General features: G+C 44.5%; 1 protein-coding gene across 4 annotated transcripts in view; it reads right to left on the bottom strand.

The window, feature by feature from the left end:
- LOC144099397 (DCC-interacting protein 13-alpha-like) overlaps positions 1 to 17990 on the bottom strand; it is a 64352-nt gene that overhangs the window by 10648 nt on the left and 35714 nt on the right. For all 4 annotated transcript variants that reach the window (XR_013307396.1, XR_013307395.1, XM_077632656.1 and 1 more), the window contains 8 exons: positions 17768 to 17897; positions 16006 to 16085; positions 14320 to 14457; positions 13403 to 13639; positions 10672 to 10758; positions 8156 to 8243; positions 4109 to 4159; positions 3043 to 3087 (listed from right to left, as the gene is read on the bottom strand). Coding sequence is in view for 2 of the 4 variants with exons in the window: in XM_077632656.1 (XP_077488782.1) it covers positions 3043 to 3087; positions 4109 to 4159; positions 8156 to 8243; positions 10672 to 10758; positions 13403 to 13639; positions 14320 to 14457; positions 16006 to 16085; positions 17768 to 17897 (856 nt within the window). In the remaining 2 variants the exon portion in view is untranslated. The remainder of the gene's footprint in view (positions 1 to 3042; positions 3088 to 4108; positions 4160 to 8155; positions 8244 to 10671; positions 10759 to 13402; positions 13640 to 14319; positions 14458 to 16005; positions 16086 to 17767; positions 17898 to 17990) is intronic.

Genomic DNA, 17990 nt, shown 5'->3' with positions numbered 1-17990 from the left:
ATGACTTCCTAGGACAAGAGGCGCCACCTTGGAGGAATTTTCTTTAGTTCATGGATGTCACGAATCTCTGAGGCTTGCAAAGGAAGGTTGCACACCGCACTGGAAGCCGGCAGAAATCACGGAGTCTGCGTTTACGTCACGATTCACGTCACTCCGTTCTGTGACGTCATAAGAGTTGCCGTGGCGTCATAAGAGTTCCCTGAGTTTGAATCAGAGGGGCGGGAAAAACTTTTTCAACTTCGAATCCAAATTTCTTTGAAATAAATGCATCTTTCGCGCCTGGACAAGCGGCAACAAAACCATGAAATGCCGAACTATCAGATTTTGCTAACAAAAAAAAATTGATAGAGTTCTCCTCAGTGTCCCTTTAACAGTGCCGCGCGAGCGTCGACCAAACTGCTTGTCAGCGCCTTATCACGGCGCGGAGCTGCGAAGCCAGTGAGAATAGCCACGTGTGCACAAGTTTTCCAACACAAGGATTGTTGTCTATGGGCGAACTTGTGCGCACGCGGTTATTCTCGCTGGTGCCGCCGCTCCGCGCCGTGATAAGGCGCTGACAAGCAGTTTGAAACTTGCCGTATAGTTGTGATATCCCATCGCAAGACACGACCGAACAACCAAACACAAGCCGTCAGAGCCACCAAGAAAAGCGTAGCCGGCAGTCGAGTCACATGCATCAGCCAAACAAACAGCGATGTTGGCTCTTCTATCAGCTGCCGATCCTCCCCAGAAGCGCTGCTGGCCGTTCCGAATGGCGATGCCACTGGTGCCACCGCGATTGTAACAGCGGCCCCTGACACCACCATGAACGCCCAGTGCACAAAAGATTCAAAAAGCTTTCCGAACAAACACGCAGAATAGCCGAATGCTACTGGGGAGAGCCATAGGGTAGATAGAGCCCGCGTGCATGATGGTGGTCTAGCGCAGCGCTGTGCGTAAAATATGCGAGTAAAAAATGTTTCTTTTTTTGTAAACCCGGGTGATAAGTTAAGGGTGCGCAAATTATGCGAGGACGCAAATTATGCGCGTAAATACGGTATATTTTAGATTCGTTAATTCATCTGCACTATGCGAACTGATTCTCGTGTTGCTGCAATTTGCCATGGAACTGATGCAGCGAGTACAGCCAATCTGAACATACCTTTAGACTGTTTCACTTTCAATCAACAAGTAAAAGCAATTGAAAAACTACTGCTGTAAAACAGAACCTCCATGGCTTCTGGACACAGCTACATGAAATTAAAATGATAGAGAAAATCAAGCAAGTCTTCCAGACCCATTGGCACTTGTACATTGGCTGTAACATGGTGCTAAACATGGCAGCTAAACTTTCATCTAAAAAGCCTAAGATGGCTGTGCCCATCTGCCGAAACTGAAATGGCTCTGCAGACAGTAACCCTTGACAGAGGCATGCATCTTTTTACTGTGCAACATTATCTCTGCCATAGAGGCTCGCTGTCGCCAAAGTCCACAGTAGTTTTTCCAACAAGGCAAGGTTGCAACTTTCTCCTTCCTTGTACTGCCTTGCATGCCTGTTATAGTAGTCCACCTGACACACATGGCTGATGTTACACTCGTGGCATCAGCAGAATGAGGTCAAATGAATGTTGTTAAAGACACACATTCTGAGCTGCAAAGAAGGTTTCTAGCAAATACAAAATTAGTATAAGAATGCTGACTGCAGGAACTGAGTCAGATGATCAGCAAGTGCAAGTTTCAGGTGACAGCACAACACTCCATTCCATTCTCTACACTCCACGGACAGGGTTTTAGTTTTGAAAGAGGTTGGTTGTACGCAGTCACTCGTGCTCACAATGTACTTAGTAACAACTGTCCTAGCAGTACGCCACATTCGCAAGTTGCTGTTGTGTAGTTTAGATATACATCCATGAAGACTATGTGCTACATTAAAACCTAGTTCATTCAATGTCACCGAGACCATGAAAAATAATCTAATTAAATAGGATTTTGAATTAACAGAGCACATCCTGCAGGATGGTATCAAGACGGGCATACAACTAAAAGCAATAAATGCGTAATGATGCGATCACAAGGATGGCTGTCTGAAGTGAATGAAAATCAAAAGGGAAAAAACATGGATCACCCCGTCTTGCACACTCGCGTGCGGCCCGAGTGACTTGTGGTAAATCGAGCTGCAAACTCGTCCTGTAGTTTCGGATTCTGGCGCAACACGCACCTCGGAGACTATCGTAAGTTTGCTCTCGCGTTACCTACCGCTCGTCCGAGCAAGTGACCGCCTGCGAACAAGCCCAGTAAACGGCACGCAATTCGAATTTTCTTTAGAGGAATTGATTTGCATGCAAACTGATGACTTTTTTGATGATGGAGTCTCACGCGTACTATCGACAATGGGCACCTGCACGGGGCGAGTACTCCCCGTTGTTCCTCCAAAACTACCTTACATCCCATAAATAGGTTGGTTCCACATATAGGTCAACCCCCTGCAATCAGATGGAAGTTTTTCTAAAATAAAGGTCAATTCACATATGTGGCGGTCCAGCACATTGTGGTGCGCAGTAAACCCGTCGCGGGCATGGAGCAAGAATGGTCGCGCCGCGAGACACGCACTCACACTGGCAGCGATTCCTGCACCTCTGCTAGACGCTGCCTTAACAATGGCCAGGCCAGAGTGGGGAGATGAGCATGCGCACCGCCACCTCCAGTCTGGTCATGCCTTGACAAAGCGCTGAGAGCTAGTGACACTGAAACTGGTATCCGCTGCTGCGTTGCAGTGAAGCACGTTTTCTACTCTGCAAGCGCGCACTTTGCCAATCTGCAATACTACCACGGGCTAGCTTTTGTGCTGGAGGTACTTGGGCTGAGGCGCATCGCATATCAAGCTTCGGCATCGCTCTGCAACACCACCTTGAGGCTCCGAGAGGCTGTCACTTCACTCGTTTGAGGCAAAATCGGGCACTGCCGCATAATTCTCTACAAGCTCTTCAATAACACTGTTTTCATTTCCAGGGCTGAAAACTGCAGGAGAGCTCTGCAATTCATTAGCAAAAATGAGCTGCTTACCTTTTCATCTTCCTTCTGTGCATGTTTTTCTTGGTGCTGCTGGCCCTAGGAAAATGGGAAAGACACAGCAAGAGAAAGTAAAACTATCACTTAGTCATCAAATTGTGATGTTCCTTGAAGTTAAGTCAAGGGCACAGAGACAAGAAGTGACCCTGCGAGAGGAACTTAAAAGAGTGCTGCTCACAACCCTCTATACTTGGAGAAGCATGCAAGCTTATATATGAGGAGTGTTTCCTGAAATGAGCCAAATCCACGTTAATAGAAACTGAGAAAAACATGAAAGTTTGTTATCCACAGCAACCATAGCATTATCAAAGCTGTTATTTGATATGCTTTACATGATAGTTATGTGGCCCATTTTGTTTTGATATTTTTGCCAAGAAAAGATCTGTGTATTTTCTTGCCATTGGAGCCATATTTTGCTTAGTTTCTGCTTCTCAATCTGGCTCAATTAAAAATAAAAAAATCTCCTCGATGTGCTAGTGCCATTGCAGTGGGAAACCTCTGGTGCGGATATAGTTCTAAGAGAACTACATCTTTATTTTTTCGGTATTGATAATTATGGCACACCGATATACTTCTGACTTAAAAATCATGCTGTGCAGCTAGTTGAAGCACTGTTTCTAGAAAAGTAATTCAGCGCTACTTATTTCAGACGGGCACACAGAAAAACATGACATGACGGGCGCTGACTTGAACTCACTACACTTGTTAACGCATGCGGGTTTCCATAAACTTAATTGAAATGAGCGCCTGTCCTATCATGTTTACGTGTGCACTCGTCTGAAATAAGTAGCGCTGAATTACTTTTCTGCAAATGATACTACTGAAATTATCGCTTTTACTGCCATGCCTCCCATTACTACAGGAGCTGCATTCACCAACGTGACTTGACTTCACCCTGTGTTCGAATGCATGCTGACACCCCAAAAACAAACTACCATAGGAAACGACTGCAGGGGAGCTGCAGGGCTCGATACAGTGATTTATAGTAATTATAGTAATTTGTTCAATTATTACAATGTAAAAGTGGAACAAAGACCAGGCTACTCAAATGAAAGCTTACCATGAGAGCTTTGAGGGCAATGTTGGCAGCCACTGCCAAGGCATTGCACACCTGGCAAATAAGACAAGAAAAAAGTAAGGTCAGTTTGACTAGGCACACCACTTAATCAGCATGCCAAAGCATGCCGCACCGAAAAAAAAGTGCTGACTGCGTTGATCCCAAAGGAAGGCGATCTTGTTCATTTATTCACTGTTGTGCGCGAACAGCCAGGGTAGGCAGGGTGCAGACATGTTTTTGGAACAAGAGTCACAAAAAATTACAAACCCAAAGAGGTCACCAAGTCGCGATAAATTTTGCTCCTTGATACTGTTCAGGAAAATGTGTATTCATGTGCATTAGCACAACACTGCTAGTGTTAATTTTTTTTCTTTTACACACTGCCTCCCTTCTCCAATGATGAAAAGGGAAAAGACATTTCTTCAGTTGACCTCTCTGAGCAACACAAAATTTCAGCTTTTTGACACCTTCTAGATTAGCTGTACAAGTTTCTAGCAGTAACACGTGCTTTTTTGATCTCCTAATTGCAAACTATCCACTGCCGATTTGAAACTTTGCTGCCTCAAAGTCCAATCCTTCCAGCCTTTCAGTTTCACTACCAGCCACAAGATTCTTTGAATTGCACTATACATGCCTGGGATTAAGAGATGTGATTGATTGCTTCTTTTATTTAATTCACATTTATCGTCTCGTGGCAAAAATTAAAAAAAAAAACCTATGGGGACGATTAAGTCACCATAAGAGTGGAATGTGACAGCATTAGATTTCACATTTGTCGCAGTTTCTGCTGCAACTTCTGTGTGTGTTTGCATAAGTTTCTTTGCAATATTTGTTCCGTCGACCTCCATATTGAGACCGCTAGCTGCAAAAGCACCTATCTGCTATGCTCTGACGGTGCCAACGTTTGCATATGTGTACCACCTTTTTTTTTCTGATTTTGATTTCAATTTTTTATCTAGGTTGCTGTCCAGAAACTAGGTTGCTTAAAACCCTGTGGGCAAATCTTGATGACGTCACAAGGGCACGTGACCACTCACCAATCATTAATATAATTGTGACCTGCCACAGTGGGCAGGTTGCTCACAATCTGGTGGCCAGGTTGCCACCTGCCACAATGGGCTAGTTGTGATGACATCAGAAGGCCACGCGACCTCTCTTGACCAATCAGGGTGGCCCATCGGGGCAGGTGGTGATGATGACACAAGGTCATGTGACCTCTTATGACCAATCAGCAAATTTCATCTCGGACACTGGCGGGGATTTGCTGTCACGACAACTCCAATGCAATTGCATTAATAATGTATGCTTGTATACGTAACCAATGTGCGTATTCAAAGCTGCTCTGCCATCTGACAAATGTCTAACACAAAATTGCAGTGCACGAGGAGGTTCTTACAGTTTAGTAGTATATTTGCAGTTTCTGCAACCTTAACGTGACCACACTGGTATGTTCAGTTAAAATTCAAAAAACAAAATTCGAAATATCCTCTATTATTATGTGACCAGTTTTTGTGGTACTTCATCTATCACAGCCATACAAGGTGAAAGGAGGGTAGCTTGAATATATGTAGCCAGCCACAAGAGCTAAGGTCAACAGTAAGGCTATTCACAAAAAATCATCAAAAACTGGGCAGAAAACTGCGACAGCTTCTACATCACACAATTTGCAGCTATTTTGGTAAAAGCAAGGACGAAAGAAAATACGTAACATCGATAAGTCATCTTGACGGCAAACGGTCTTCAGGGCACCACGGTGCAAAAACCACGACACAGAAATGGGAAGGGTACACTATCGCATGAAGCGCGATGCCAGCCAAAAGATATGAAGTAAATGGGATGATATTAATCTACGGCAGACTGTGTGATAATAACGACAGAAACTCTGAACACGTTTTACATTCACCGATGCTCTTGCGAAGCCTAGTCCAGTGTGCGGAAGCATGCGGAAAAAATTAATTACGGTAGACATCAATACGACAGCGCATTTTAAGAACTTTCAGCTCGTGATCACATCGTTAAGAGATGGAGTGGGGAGGGAAAATATACAAGTTCTTATTTATTTCTGTGAGATCAGAGTAGATTCGGAAAAAAAGTTCTAATTTTGCAGTTAGGTAATCAGTGGTGTGCTGGTGTTTTCCAACCAAGGTTCTCTTTAACTAATGTAATACTGCTACGGAAATTATAATTACCAGAAACAAATCTTGCAGCGTGGTTTTGAATGCATTCAAGCTTTTTTATAAGATAAGAGCTTTGAGAGTCCCATACCGCGCAAGCGTATTTGAGCACCGGACGAACGTTTGTTATGTAAAGCAGTTCTTTTACTTTCTGGGGGGCTTTATAAAAATTACGTCTAACAAGGTTTAGCAAAGGAGATGACTTTAAGGTTAAGTATTCAATGTGTCTGTTCCATGTTAAATTTTCTGAAAAATAGACCCCCGAGATATTTGTAATGTTGGTCCTTTTCAAGAAGTAGTCCGTCCAATTTATTTCATGCAATTTTTTTGGCAGAGAGGATCAACCTCTCTTTCCTTTCTCACATTCAGGCCTTATCCTCACGACAGTCATGACCATTCAGTGCTGCACTTTCATTCCGAGCATAATCCTCGCTGCACACATGCTCGCTGGGAACTGACCCTTGAAATTTAGCAGCAAACTTTCGCAATTTGGAAGAGAGTCAGATGTGAACCTTATAAGATGTGTGTTGCCTCTTTTGATGTGGATAATCCCACAAATCGATTTCAAGGCACTTCAGAAAGGGAACATTGTATTGGTGACCACAGTTATACATGACCATATGATATGCATCACGGATGTTCAGCTGTGTGCAAAAAGGAGGAAACTGAAGCACGGATGCTTGGGATGCGTGAAAAGTAATTTTTCAAAACCGAATCCAATATGAATAGCCTAGCTTTGGTAACGTATTGAATACAAATGGTGTAGTTAAAAACCGAATTGAATATGAACTCAATATCTGCATGATTATTTCTTACTGGCCCAAATATTTGCACGAAGCCATTATTCATGAGAAAGAGTAAAGCACTAGCGGTGGCGCTATAACTCTTGGAGTTAAAGCTGCATCTGTCGCAAGACGCAACAGTGATCTTCACTAGGGGGCATACAGCACAAGGTCAGTATGTTAACTCTGTGACTGTCATGTCATGCACAGAGGAAAATTACCTTTTGCTACTGACGACCAAGAGAAGGCAAGCGTAGCAAGCGGCAACAGAAAGTTAGGTGGGTGGAGGAGATTAAGAAGTTTGCGGGGATAAAGTGAAAAAAAAAAAAAGCAGCGCAGCAACAGGGACAAGAAAGAAGATGGAACAGGGGATAAAGTGGCTGCAGCTGGCACAGGATAGGGCAATACCATTTGTTGGGCGAGTTGGTGCTCACAAAGATCCATAAGAGCGCGCAGACGGGACAGAGAACAGACGACACAACACAGAGCGCTGCGTTGTGTTGTGTCCTCTCTTCTCTGTCCCATCTGTCGCGCTGTTATGGATCTACAGGACAGGGCTAATTGGAGGGATATGGGAGAGGCCTTGGTCCCGCACTGGGCGTAGTCAGGCTGATGATGATGATGACGCCAGTGAACAAACTAGTGCCACACCTCGGTAGTTGAGATAGACTGGAGTTATGAGCCACAGCCTCCAACAATATTGGGCATGATGGCAGAGTTTGCATATCCTGGCTGAACCGTGTTGCATCGCCCAACCTTGAAGGCCATATGTAACAGAATTATGAACAGTGGCACAGGAATAGACCGCGTCACGGTGCTAACAGTCCTTCCGGCAAAAATGGCAGCATGCTGCGTGGTGTCGGAGCAGACCCTGCTTTGTGAAACAGTCGTCGAAGAAGACCACGACGTGCTCTATTCGACCTCCAGGACAGTTATTCGAAAACTTTAAAAACTCTAGAATCTGTTCAGCTCACTTTGAATAATTTTGAATGAGCACTATTTGATTTGCTCAGTGAATCACAAATAGAATATTCGATTCATTATTAGAAAATTTCAAACATTTGCACACCCCTCCTTTTTCTGGCAACACTCACCTCCTCTGCACTTGTGTTGACTTCAAAAACGTAGCACCTGTAGGTGGGTGGGCCTTCACCCGGAGTTATTGTGATGAAACCCAGCAGCCTGCACACAGGAAGACACCCTTTAGCCAGTGTTTTCCAACAACATTCATCCTCTGTAGTGTTAAAGTGCAACATTTTAGCTCCCAGTCGCGGTCCTGAAATATACGCTTACCAACCAACTAATACCAACTGTTAGCTCCAACTATCTAGACAGAAGTGCCTAGCTTGCAGAACTGCTCAGTTTACTGCTTGGAAACATACCACAAAGCAAGCATGCACATATGTTGCTACCGAACAGTTATAACAAGCAATGTCTTCAGATGTATATACAACTTGTTTCAAGAACAGATGAATCCTCGAAAATTTAAGGGTGCCAACAAAACCCGTTCATGTGAAGCAGTGTGTGGGCAACAAAATGATCAATGAAAATCAAAAAATCTCACGCTGCTTCAAAAAACTGGCAGTGGTTTAGCTCTGTTATACATAGTGCGACGAGCGGAAGCTCTAGCTAAGCAAGGTTACACATTTTTTTGCCTGATTCACGTTTAGCATTCCGCTTTCGCAGCGCCTCGGCTCGATGAGAAATGCTGGCTGGGTGATTGGACGCAGCGTGATTTCTGTGCCAAACCATTCTTTCACTAGGCCCGGGCCTCCATGGCTGTGCGGAGAGAGTACTGAAAGCGAACGTAGCTGCCGCACTTATATACTGCATGGGCGGCGGAGCGACGATGGCGAAGTGGCAGCCCACGAAGTGGCGCATCACATGGTTAGTCACATGGTTAGTCATGTGATCAGGCGAGCGGCGGAGCCCGGCCCGTAGGCGGAGCCCGGCCCGTAGGCGGCAGCGGCCGGCGCAGCTGTGGCAAGACATGCGGTATGACATCAAGCTGCTCCTCCGGTTTAGAGGTCAAATGGCATATTTTGTGACCGTCAAAGTTGCGGCTCGGAGAGTGAGAGCTCCGCTCTTAATAAAATGAAGTAAACAGCAATAAATATTTCACATAACTAAATTGCCAAGGTATTAAATTACATCATACCATTAATAAATAATGCTCTGAGTGTTTCCAATGTGTATACAAAAATATACATGTGCTCAAAGCATGGGTTGCATGGGTTGCTATAGACTCTGTACACTCTTATAAATACCTCAGTGTTCACATTACTAATGACCTTACGTGCCCTGCTAATGTCACACATGTTGTTAACAACGCCAACAAAACACTTGGATATCTTTGCCGTAACTTTGGTAAAGCACCTTCATCTCTGAAGCTTTTACTGTACAAAACACTAATTTTACCTAAACTCGAATATGCAGCATCAGTATGGGATCCTTATCACCAGAACTTAATGCACTCATTTGAGATGGTCCAAAATACAGCTGCTCGATTCATTCTCTCTAATTACAACAGAACTGCAAGCATAACCAGCATGAAATCTAGTCTCGGTCTGCCATCCCTTGCGTCCCGTCGTCGAGTATTTCGTCTTTGCCTGTTTCATAAACATTTTCCACCATTCTTACCTGCACGAAAAACTTATTTCACCCCCGCAGTACGTGTCACCACGGATGAATCACGCCCACAAGGTTGGAATACCATTCTGCAGAACGAAAACCTACTTTCATTTGTTTTTACCCAGGACATTCGACGAGTGGAGCCACCTTACCGCACCACTGGCACTAATTAGTGATCACCTTTTATTTCAAGATGCATTAGCTAACACTGTATAACTAGCAACCTTCTGTAATATTGTGCTCATATTTCTTTGTTTCGTTGCTTTGTATAACCACTCCCCTCTATAATGCCGCATGGCCATGAGGGTATTTTAAATAAATAAATAATAAAATATGCCCCATTTTACTGAATAACAATGTTTCATTATCTTACTGCCTTTGACGTTGCTTTTTAATTGAAATTGCGCTTATGTGAGACGTGCCATGAATGTGCTCTGAACAGTAATGAAATCCACTTTACAGCTTAGAACTTCTGCATTGCTGACACAGAATTTCCCACAATGTCAAAAATTTTTGCCTCAAAAAGGTAATATTTAAACTTCTACATAACCTGCACACTTAAAATTTAATTTCAAACCTAATCGAAATTCAGCTAACTTTATTTATTACACAAAGTTGCAGAATTTCAGCTCTGTATCACAGCATTACTGAACAGAACCAAATGAACGAAGAGCAACGCCTTGCAGTTGAAGAATCTGGTAAAACTATCACACACAAAAAAAAATCAGTCAAACAGACATCACATCCAGATGGCCTTTTGAAATGATGCTGAGTCGGTGTCACTGGTATGGATTCTAACTAATAGCACCTCATGCTTCATCAGTTGGCCACTGTCATCAATGATGTCTTGAAGCTAGATTACACACTTAAAATGAAAATAAACACTGAAACAGAAAGAAATTTTTCACAACAACCACCAAACAAACTCAACAGAGCACAATATATACTGAGGCACAACTGAGCCCGCCACATGACTCACCTGTTGTTCTCCTTGTGCACAGTCCAAAAGGAGACGTCGGCCAATGGGAAGCAGGCACGCACAGCCTGATGGGAAGGGTCCAGAATCCTGAACAGTGCAAATTCTTCTTTATTGGTGCAATGTCATAGTACACATATGGGCCTGCCCAAGCCAATAAAGGGACTGTGGGGCAGTGCCCTGCAGCGTGGGTGAAGTCAGAGCATACAGCACTTGCGGTTCACAATGCACAACAAGTAGAATAAGACTAAAGAATAGGCAGGAAGAAAAAGGAGAGAAAATTCAGAGAAAGAAAGAATTAAAAAAAAAAACGAAACATACAAATCTAAGATAACAGACTCCATGTCTTTACGGCCGCTTAAAAAAAAACATCATTCAGTAAGTCGTTAAACACAGTTGGCACATAGAAAGCGCTTACATATGTTCAACATATCCTGTCCATACTCTGGGCAAAATAAAACGATCGCATGGATGTAATGCTCGAGCGGGAACATATGGGAGGCAGAATTCCTTACTACACACATACTTAAGAATAACAGTTACTTTAAAAAACGTGAATGAAGACATACGCGAACACAAAAAAAGACTAGAATTGTTGGCAATTGGCACACCATACATCACAGCATGGATTATAGATTTGAGTAAGCAAATAAACCTTGTTGTGCCATAACACTGAGCAGAAGTAAAAAGAACAAATTCCATATATCGCAGCACACTGTACACCAATGCAGGTGCCATTATTTTCCTTATATAAGTTGAGCGTAATGCTTTAACCGCAGCCTTTCACAAATGTTAGCCAAATGACTGTTCCAGGATATGATGAAATTGAGATGACCAAGATAACTGACACTTGAACGGTATGGAATAGGAGAACAGGCACAATTGCTACACTGACGAGAATAAAGAAACACTGGAGCGGTGACAGGAACAACTTTTATTGAATTGTGAAAAACAAACTAATTTAGTTTTATCTTGGCGACATTCACTCATGAAATTTATAGTGTCAATTTGTAATTCAGCCAATGCCTGATTGTAACTAGTATGACGGGATACTAAAAGAGTGTCATCTGCGCACTGAAAGACCCGGCTATGAAGAATGCCCTGACTGAGGTCGTTAACATACAAGTTCAATAAAAGAGGGGCTAAAATCGATCCCTGTGGAAAATAAGATAAGGTATTTTAATACTTTAATACCCTCGCACACTTTGTGGGAGACAAAAAAATTATGGAACTGCACCTGCAAATTACAATGGGCTCACAGAAAACTATGTGTACGTACTCTTTTTTTTTAGCTGCCAAAGTTCAAAAATAGTGGTATTAAAAACAGCAAAGGTGGCATACACTACCGGTGTTCACTCTAAGGAAGCGGATACTTGTGCATGAACACCAGTGATACTTCAATGGAGAATACAACGAAGAACAAAGATTGTTGGGCAATGTCCTAAAAGTCTGGTTCAATGTCTCAAACCACCGCACATTATTGCAGTCTGACTCTCGTACTGGCTAGGCTGTGGTAACAAGTGCACAGTCTCTGTCACAATAGGACCCTAAGTTCTAAGCATCTGCACAAAACAGGCTGTGCTAGAAACAAGCCTTCACTTTTCTACCAGCAGTGCTGGCTCAGGGAATGAATTCTGCAAATGGATGTGCAGCACTACCAATATTCTAGCTTACTAGCAATTTTCAATACAGTGAAACCTCATTAAGCGAACAAGTAAAAAATCGTAAAATAGTTCGCTATAGCCAAAACTCGTAATATAAAATTTCATCAGAAACGCGCGCAACAGCTGCGCAATTTAGTCGTCGAAGGAACAGAGATTCTGGCTATCCTTATAGAGAAACGGAGTGACGTTTTTCCAGGTTTTGGCGGCGTATCAACGGCGCTCGAGGCTATTCCGAAGGCCGCAAAAATCCGAGTGCCAGTTAGGTTGGCTTCCCCGCACAGCACCGCAAGCGCAGGTTAAGCTCTGGCTACGGTGGCTTGCCCGCGTCACAGCCGTGTCGCGTGGAATGCGGTACGTCAGCTCGACAGCTATAAGCGCTGGATTGTTACTGTAAACTTACAACCACCTGTGCTGCTGCTTCCAGGGCGCTATCGATGGATGACACAGGATGACATGCAACCCTACACGCCGCTGTTGGCGAGTTAAAAGTGCAAACCTTGGCCCGAACGCTTGCCGCACCACCACCAGTCACTTATGCAGTGAGGCGAAGCCTGCCACCTGCCATCCGAATGGCCAATTTGCCACTGGAGAGTTGGATATATACGTTTCATGGCCAACCGCGTTCGATATATATACAGCAGAACTTGCATGCGTTTGTCAAAAATATTTACAAAGAATTCGATATGGCCAATAATCCATAGAATTCGTTGGAGGCACTTGGATATCTCTTAACTGCGGGAAGGCGAAAGCCGTTTGCGACTCATTGCACTGATTTGAATTTTCCGCGCTTGAATTCATTTCACGACATAGGAGAAGAGCAGCTGGCGAGAGCGCGGCAGAGAGATCACGTGACCTAAAATGTAACGGACGGATGCGAGTATGAGCCATTAAAGGCTATCGCCTTAATATCCGTGTTCGTTATATCGAGGTATGATTGTCGTTATATTGACTGCTCACCATTCGCCATACTAATGCTGCTGACAGTGACCCACCAATACCCATCTCCTCCCGCAGGAACTACTGCAAACAGGTGAATGATAGTACCATAATGTGCGGCTAATTAACAATACCTGAGCTCCTTCTGGCTGACCACCATGTGGGATTCGGCCATCTTGAACACGTTGTGTGCCATGCGGGCCGCCAGGATGAGGCGCATGGTCTCGCAGACCAGCTGGTCTCCCCTGTCACAGGGCACTTGCATGGAGCCGAGGAATCGCACGGTGAAGGCCTCCCAGAAGGAGCACGACGCGTCCTTGGCCGACTCCATCGTGATAGAGGAACCACACTGGTCGAAGGGGTTGATGCGCCTGTTGTTAACACCCAGAGAAAGATACACAGCATACATAAAAAAAAAACAGAAACAAAGAAATAATATAAGAAAGAATGTAGGCTGCTAAATAATGTGGCATGCTTGCTCTGCTCACGTGAGAAAGACCAAAAATGTGTGCTGGTGTAAAAATTTCAGAATGGGTCCTTGAAATAGATGACACGGTTTTGATTCGGCAATAAGCAACATGGACCACAGGGCTGTCTCACAAGAACATACTCATAGCATGTTGGGCTCCCTTTGGCATTGCAAAGTCAGCTACCAGAAGTCAGCTACCACACTGCAGATATCCAGACCGCGTCACGTTGTGCCACTAGCATTCCTTTCCTGGTGTTTAGTTGGTGTCATGAATTGTATCGTGTGGCAATGTGGTTTCACCAGCCATGAATACCCTACCCCTTTGAAAACTCTTACCAGCGATGAAAGCAGAGCTTGAGCCCAGGACGCTTCGCATTCCCTAAGAGCAACAAAAAACTGCTTGCAAGATGTCATACTGACACTATGCTATTATACACACTTTCTCATCTATTCCCATCATGACTTTCACCTGTACAGGCTTTTCGCATCACACGTTTTACCGAATCAGACCTGTTACAGCTGTTAATGCTGTGAAATGTGAGGGAAAAGAAAAAAGCAAGCCGCCTTGCCAGTTGTACGCACACAGCTGGCGCATCCTTTGGCGACTGCCCAGACGAACTCTTGTCCTCGGAGGGGGAAAACATGTCGAACTGAATTGGGGTGTTTGCCAGTTCCTTCAGGTCCTGCTGGGTCGCTGGCTTTGGCCGTGCTGCAGCCAGACTGCAAAAAGACAACAGCCAAGACGTGCATCCCAGTGTGCACTTGCGACAACCAGTCAGAAGTGAAAAGTAGTGCACTGGTGATTTTACTTCGAATTAGTAGTAATTATTTGACATTTTTATTTTTGCATTCACACAAGTGCACTGCTTTGCTGGGTCTTCCCTGCCTACAGATCGGTCCACAGTACAGCCAACTGCATAGGCAAGTGATCCCTTGAATGCAAATTTTTGCGGTGTTGCCGACGTGTTGCTGACATCAATGCAACGCCACTCATGACAACTCGATTCATTAACTGATGGCTCTTCGGTATCGTAATTAGAATCACCTCCTTTCATGGAATCGTCACTACTATGTTTGCTTGAATAATAAGAAACCACATCACTACGACTGTCTTCCACAACGTCTTCGTGATGTCGCGACATAGTCTCGGGATAAAGGCCCATTCCTGCCATCTTGCAGTTCACTTCTCGCTGCTTCCTCTGCGAGCTGTGCAATGTTTGATGAGTGTAATTGCTAGCCAGAATCACTATAACAGATCAGAATTAAGTGGGAAGTTGCTCAACATGCTGAGCTTGCCAAGAACCGTTGTATGAATGCACTAGAATATACCCAACAAAGTAGGTTCCTAAAAAGCCAGATATGAGCCAAGGCCAAAAACAAACTGGCCTCATCCAAGGCCATTACAGGGCTAAGTAATGCCTACCTGACAGAAAATGAGTGAACACAAAGCAAGTCACTCTGGTACACTCATACAGAGCCACTTGAGGTGCAAACCACATGCAAGGATGAGCACGCAGTCTCCATCCATGCATCTCAGATCTTCTGATGAAAAAGCAGCCACATGTGAGGGGCTCCTACTCCTGCACCTGCGCTGTTGAGCTTGATCATCATCAGCCTGACTACGTCCACAGCAGGACAAAGGCTAGTCCCACACCTCATCAATTAACCCTGTCCTGTGCTAACTGCAGCCACCTTATCCCCTCAAACTTTATCTCATCCACCCACCTAACTTTACGGCACAATATGCTATGTTTGCCCTCCATTGGTATAAAGTCCGTTACCTCGGTTATCTTGCCTTCACAATACATGCCCTGAGCAAGCCCATTTCTTCTTGATTTCGACTAGTATATCATTAACCCGCGTTTGTTCTCTGACCCACTCTGCCCTCTTCCTGTCCCTTAACGTCACACCTGTCATCTTCCTTTCCATAGCTTGCTGCGCTGTCTGCAATTTAAGTTAAACCTTTTTCGTTAGCCTCCACGTTTCTGCCCCGTAGGTGAGTACCGGTAAGATACAGCTGTTATATACTTTTCATTTGAGAGATACTGGTAAACTGCCGTTCATGATTTGACAGCAAGACAGACATAAGCGCAGATGCAAGCACCGATTCCAGCATTCGCCAGTGCATTAGCTCAGTGCCCTTAGCGGTCCAGTGAATTGGCACATCCACTGCATCTGCGACACACTGCCATGCCAGTGTTTCTCTACTGAAGATCAAAATTTGAAACTCTGTCCAGTCTGTGAAGGGACACCCGCACCCACACTCACTGGTCTTGACTCGGAGGTGCAGCAGCTGCAGGTGCGGCACCCAGAGGTGTTGCGTTAGGTAGGGATGGGGTCCGTTCCGTCTGCATTGCGCGGAAGAGACAAGTAGTATATGTGCATATGCTGGCAGCGATGCATCTGACAACAACACTTCCTCTTTCCTTGAGGGCATAGTAAATGTTCCTCCTTGCTTGCCTTAGCTTTCCACTTCATATCTTCACTGTGGGACATGTCTTTGCATCTGTCCTTATATTTCTGCTCAAAGGCATGCTTTTGTCACTTACCAGCACCAATCATTACACTGCTGCCCTGTTGAGGCCTCACAGACACAAGGCCAGACAGGCCCTGCAACAGAGGTGCTCTGTTGCTGACCTTAACCTGGTCATTTTTATGACCACTACAAAAAGAACACAAATGGCCCAGGCAACCTTTGCTTCCATAAGCCATATGGTATGGCAATCTATGGCATGGCATGGCATCACATAGTACGGTATGGTATGCTGTCGGTTTGGTTTACAGAGTTTAATGTCCCAAAGCGGCTCAGGCTCTGAAGGACACCGTAGTGTAGGACTCCGGAAAATTTCGCCCACCTGGCGTTCTTTAACGTGCACTGACGTCGCACAGTGCACGGGCCTCTAGCCGCCTCCATCGAAATGCGACCGCCATAGTTGGAATTGAACCTGTTGGGTCAGCAGCCGAGCCCCATAACCACTGAGCTACCAGCTTATGGTACGGTTTGGTATAGTATGGTACGGTACGGTACAGTACGGTACGACATGATACGGTGTGGTACGGTGCGGTACGGTATGGAATGGTATGGCACCAGGGAATGGAAGTTTTAACAGCTAAAGGTGCACATGGGCCATGAGGGACACTAGTTGAGGGCTCAGGATTCATTTCGACCCCCCTGAAGTTCTTAAATAAACACTGATGTGACACAGTACTCAGGCAATTTAGGCCATTTAGCTTCATTGAGATGTGGCCGCTATGGCCAGGGTTCGATCCGACAACCTTGGGCTCAGCACCTGAAGGTTACAGCCAGTGACTAACCATGGCAGGCCATAAGCTGCCGTCCACAAAATTTGAATCTACCCTATTTCATTTCACATAATTTCATTCATACTATCATTAGGTGTGGAACCATCAGAGAGGAAACACATGGAGAGTGAAAGAACAGATTAACAAATTGCATGGCAAGAATCAAATCCGTTATCGGTTAGTGACTGCTTATGCTTGAAATGATAAATGGAAGTTTTTAGTTCTCAATGGAACAACAACATATTAAAAGTAATCTGAGGGATAAAACCTGGGTAATAGCAGAATGAAAAAAAAAAGAGACGACTTATCTTAAGCAGCGGTGTAAACTTAAAGTACAACAATTCATATGAGATCAGTGATGCAATGGCGTCACCATAAAATTCTCACTAAAAATAAGGTGCTTGCAGCTTTGCTTTCAATTTCAAACAACAGAAAGCAACTGGGTTTTCAAAGATGCAACACTACCGCCAAAAACAGTTTTTCATTAGCATAAGCCACCACAACTTGAACATTCTCTATCTAGAACATTTCTCTATTAAGCAGGCACTGAACGCTGAGCTACTTTCATAGCCACCTTACGTGCCAGCATGAGGTAATTAACAGCATAAAGTCATTAGAGTTTTCTGCTGCCAAATAAATGTGCTCTCCGATTCTATAAACAGACAGCCACACTGCTGAAGTGGTACACGAGTTTTCTAGAACTGCTCTGGAGCGGTGTCCTGCGTACCTTGGCCGCGGGTGCCTCCTTGGGCACAGAGTGTGACCGGCCACCCGGGTGGCACTCGGCGGCAATGTTCATCACCGTGGTGATCCACTCGTCCCGTTCCGGCTCACTCAGAGCTTGAAGAACTACTGACCTGCACAGCAGAGAAGGGCAACAGCGATTCAAAACATGCCTGAAGGTTGGTACCATCTATTCAACACTCAATATCTTTCAACCCAAATATTTT

The sequence above is a fragment of the Amblyomma americanum genome, chromosome 7, assembly GCF_052857255.1.
Source record: "Amblyomma americanum isolate KBUSLIRL-KWMA chromosome 7, ASM5285725v1, whole genome shotgun sequence".
In the NCBI taxonomy this organism is placed as follows: domain Eukaryota; kingdom Metazoa; phylum Arthropoda; class Arachnida; order Ixodida; family Ixodidae; genus Amblyomma; species Amblyomma americanum.
Note: the sequence above shows the minus strand (reverse complement) of the source record. Positions and strands in the feature narration are given on the sequence as shown.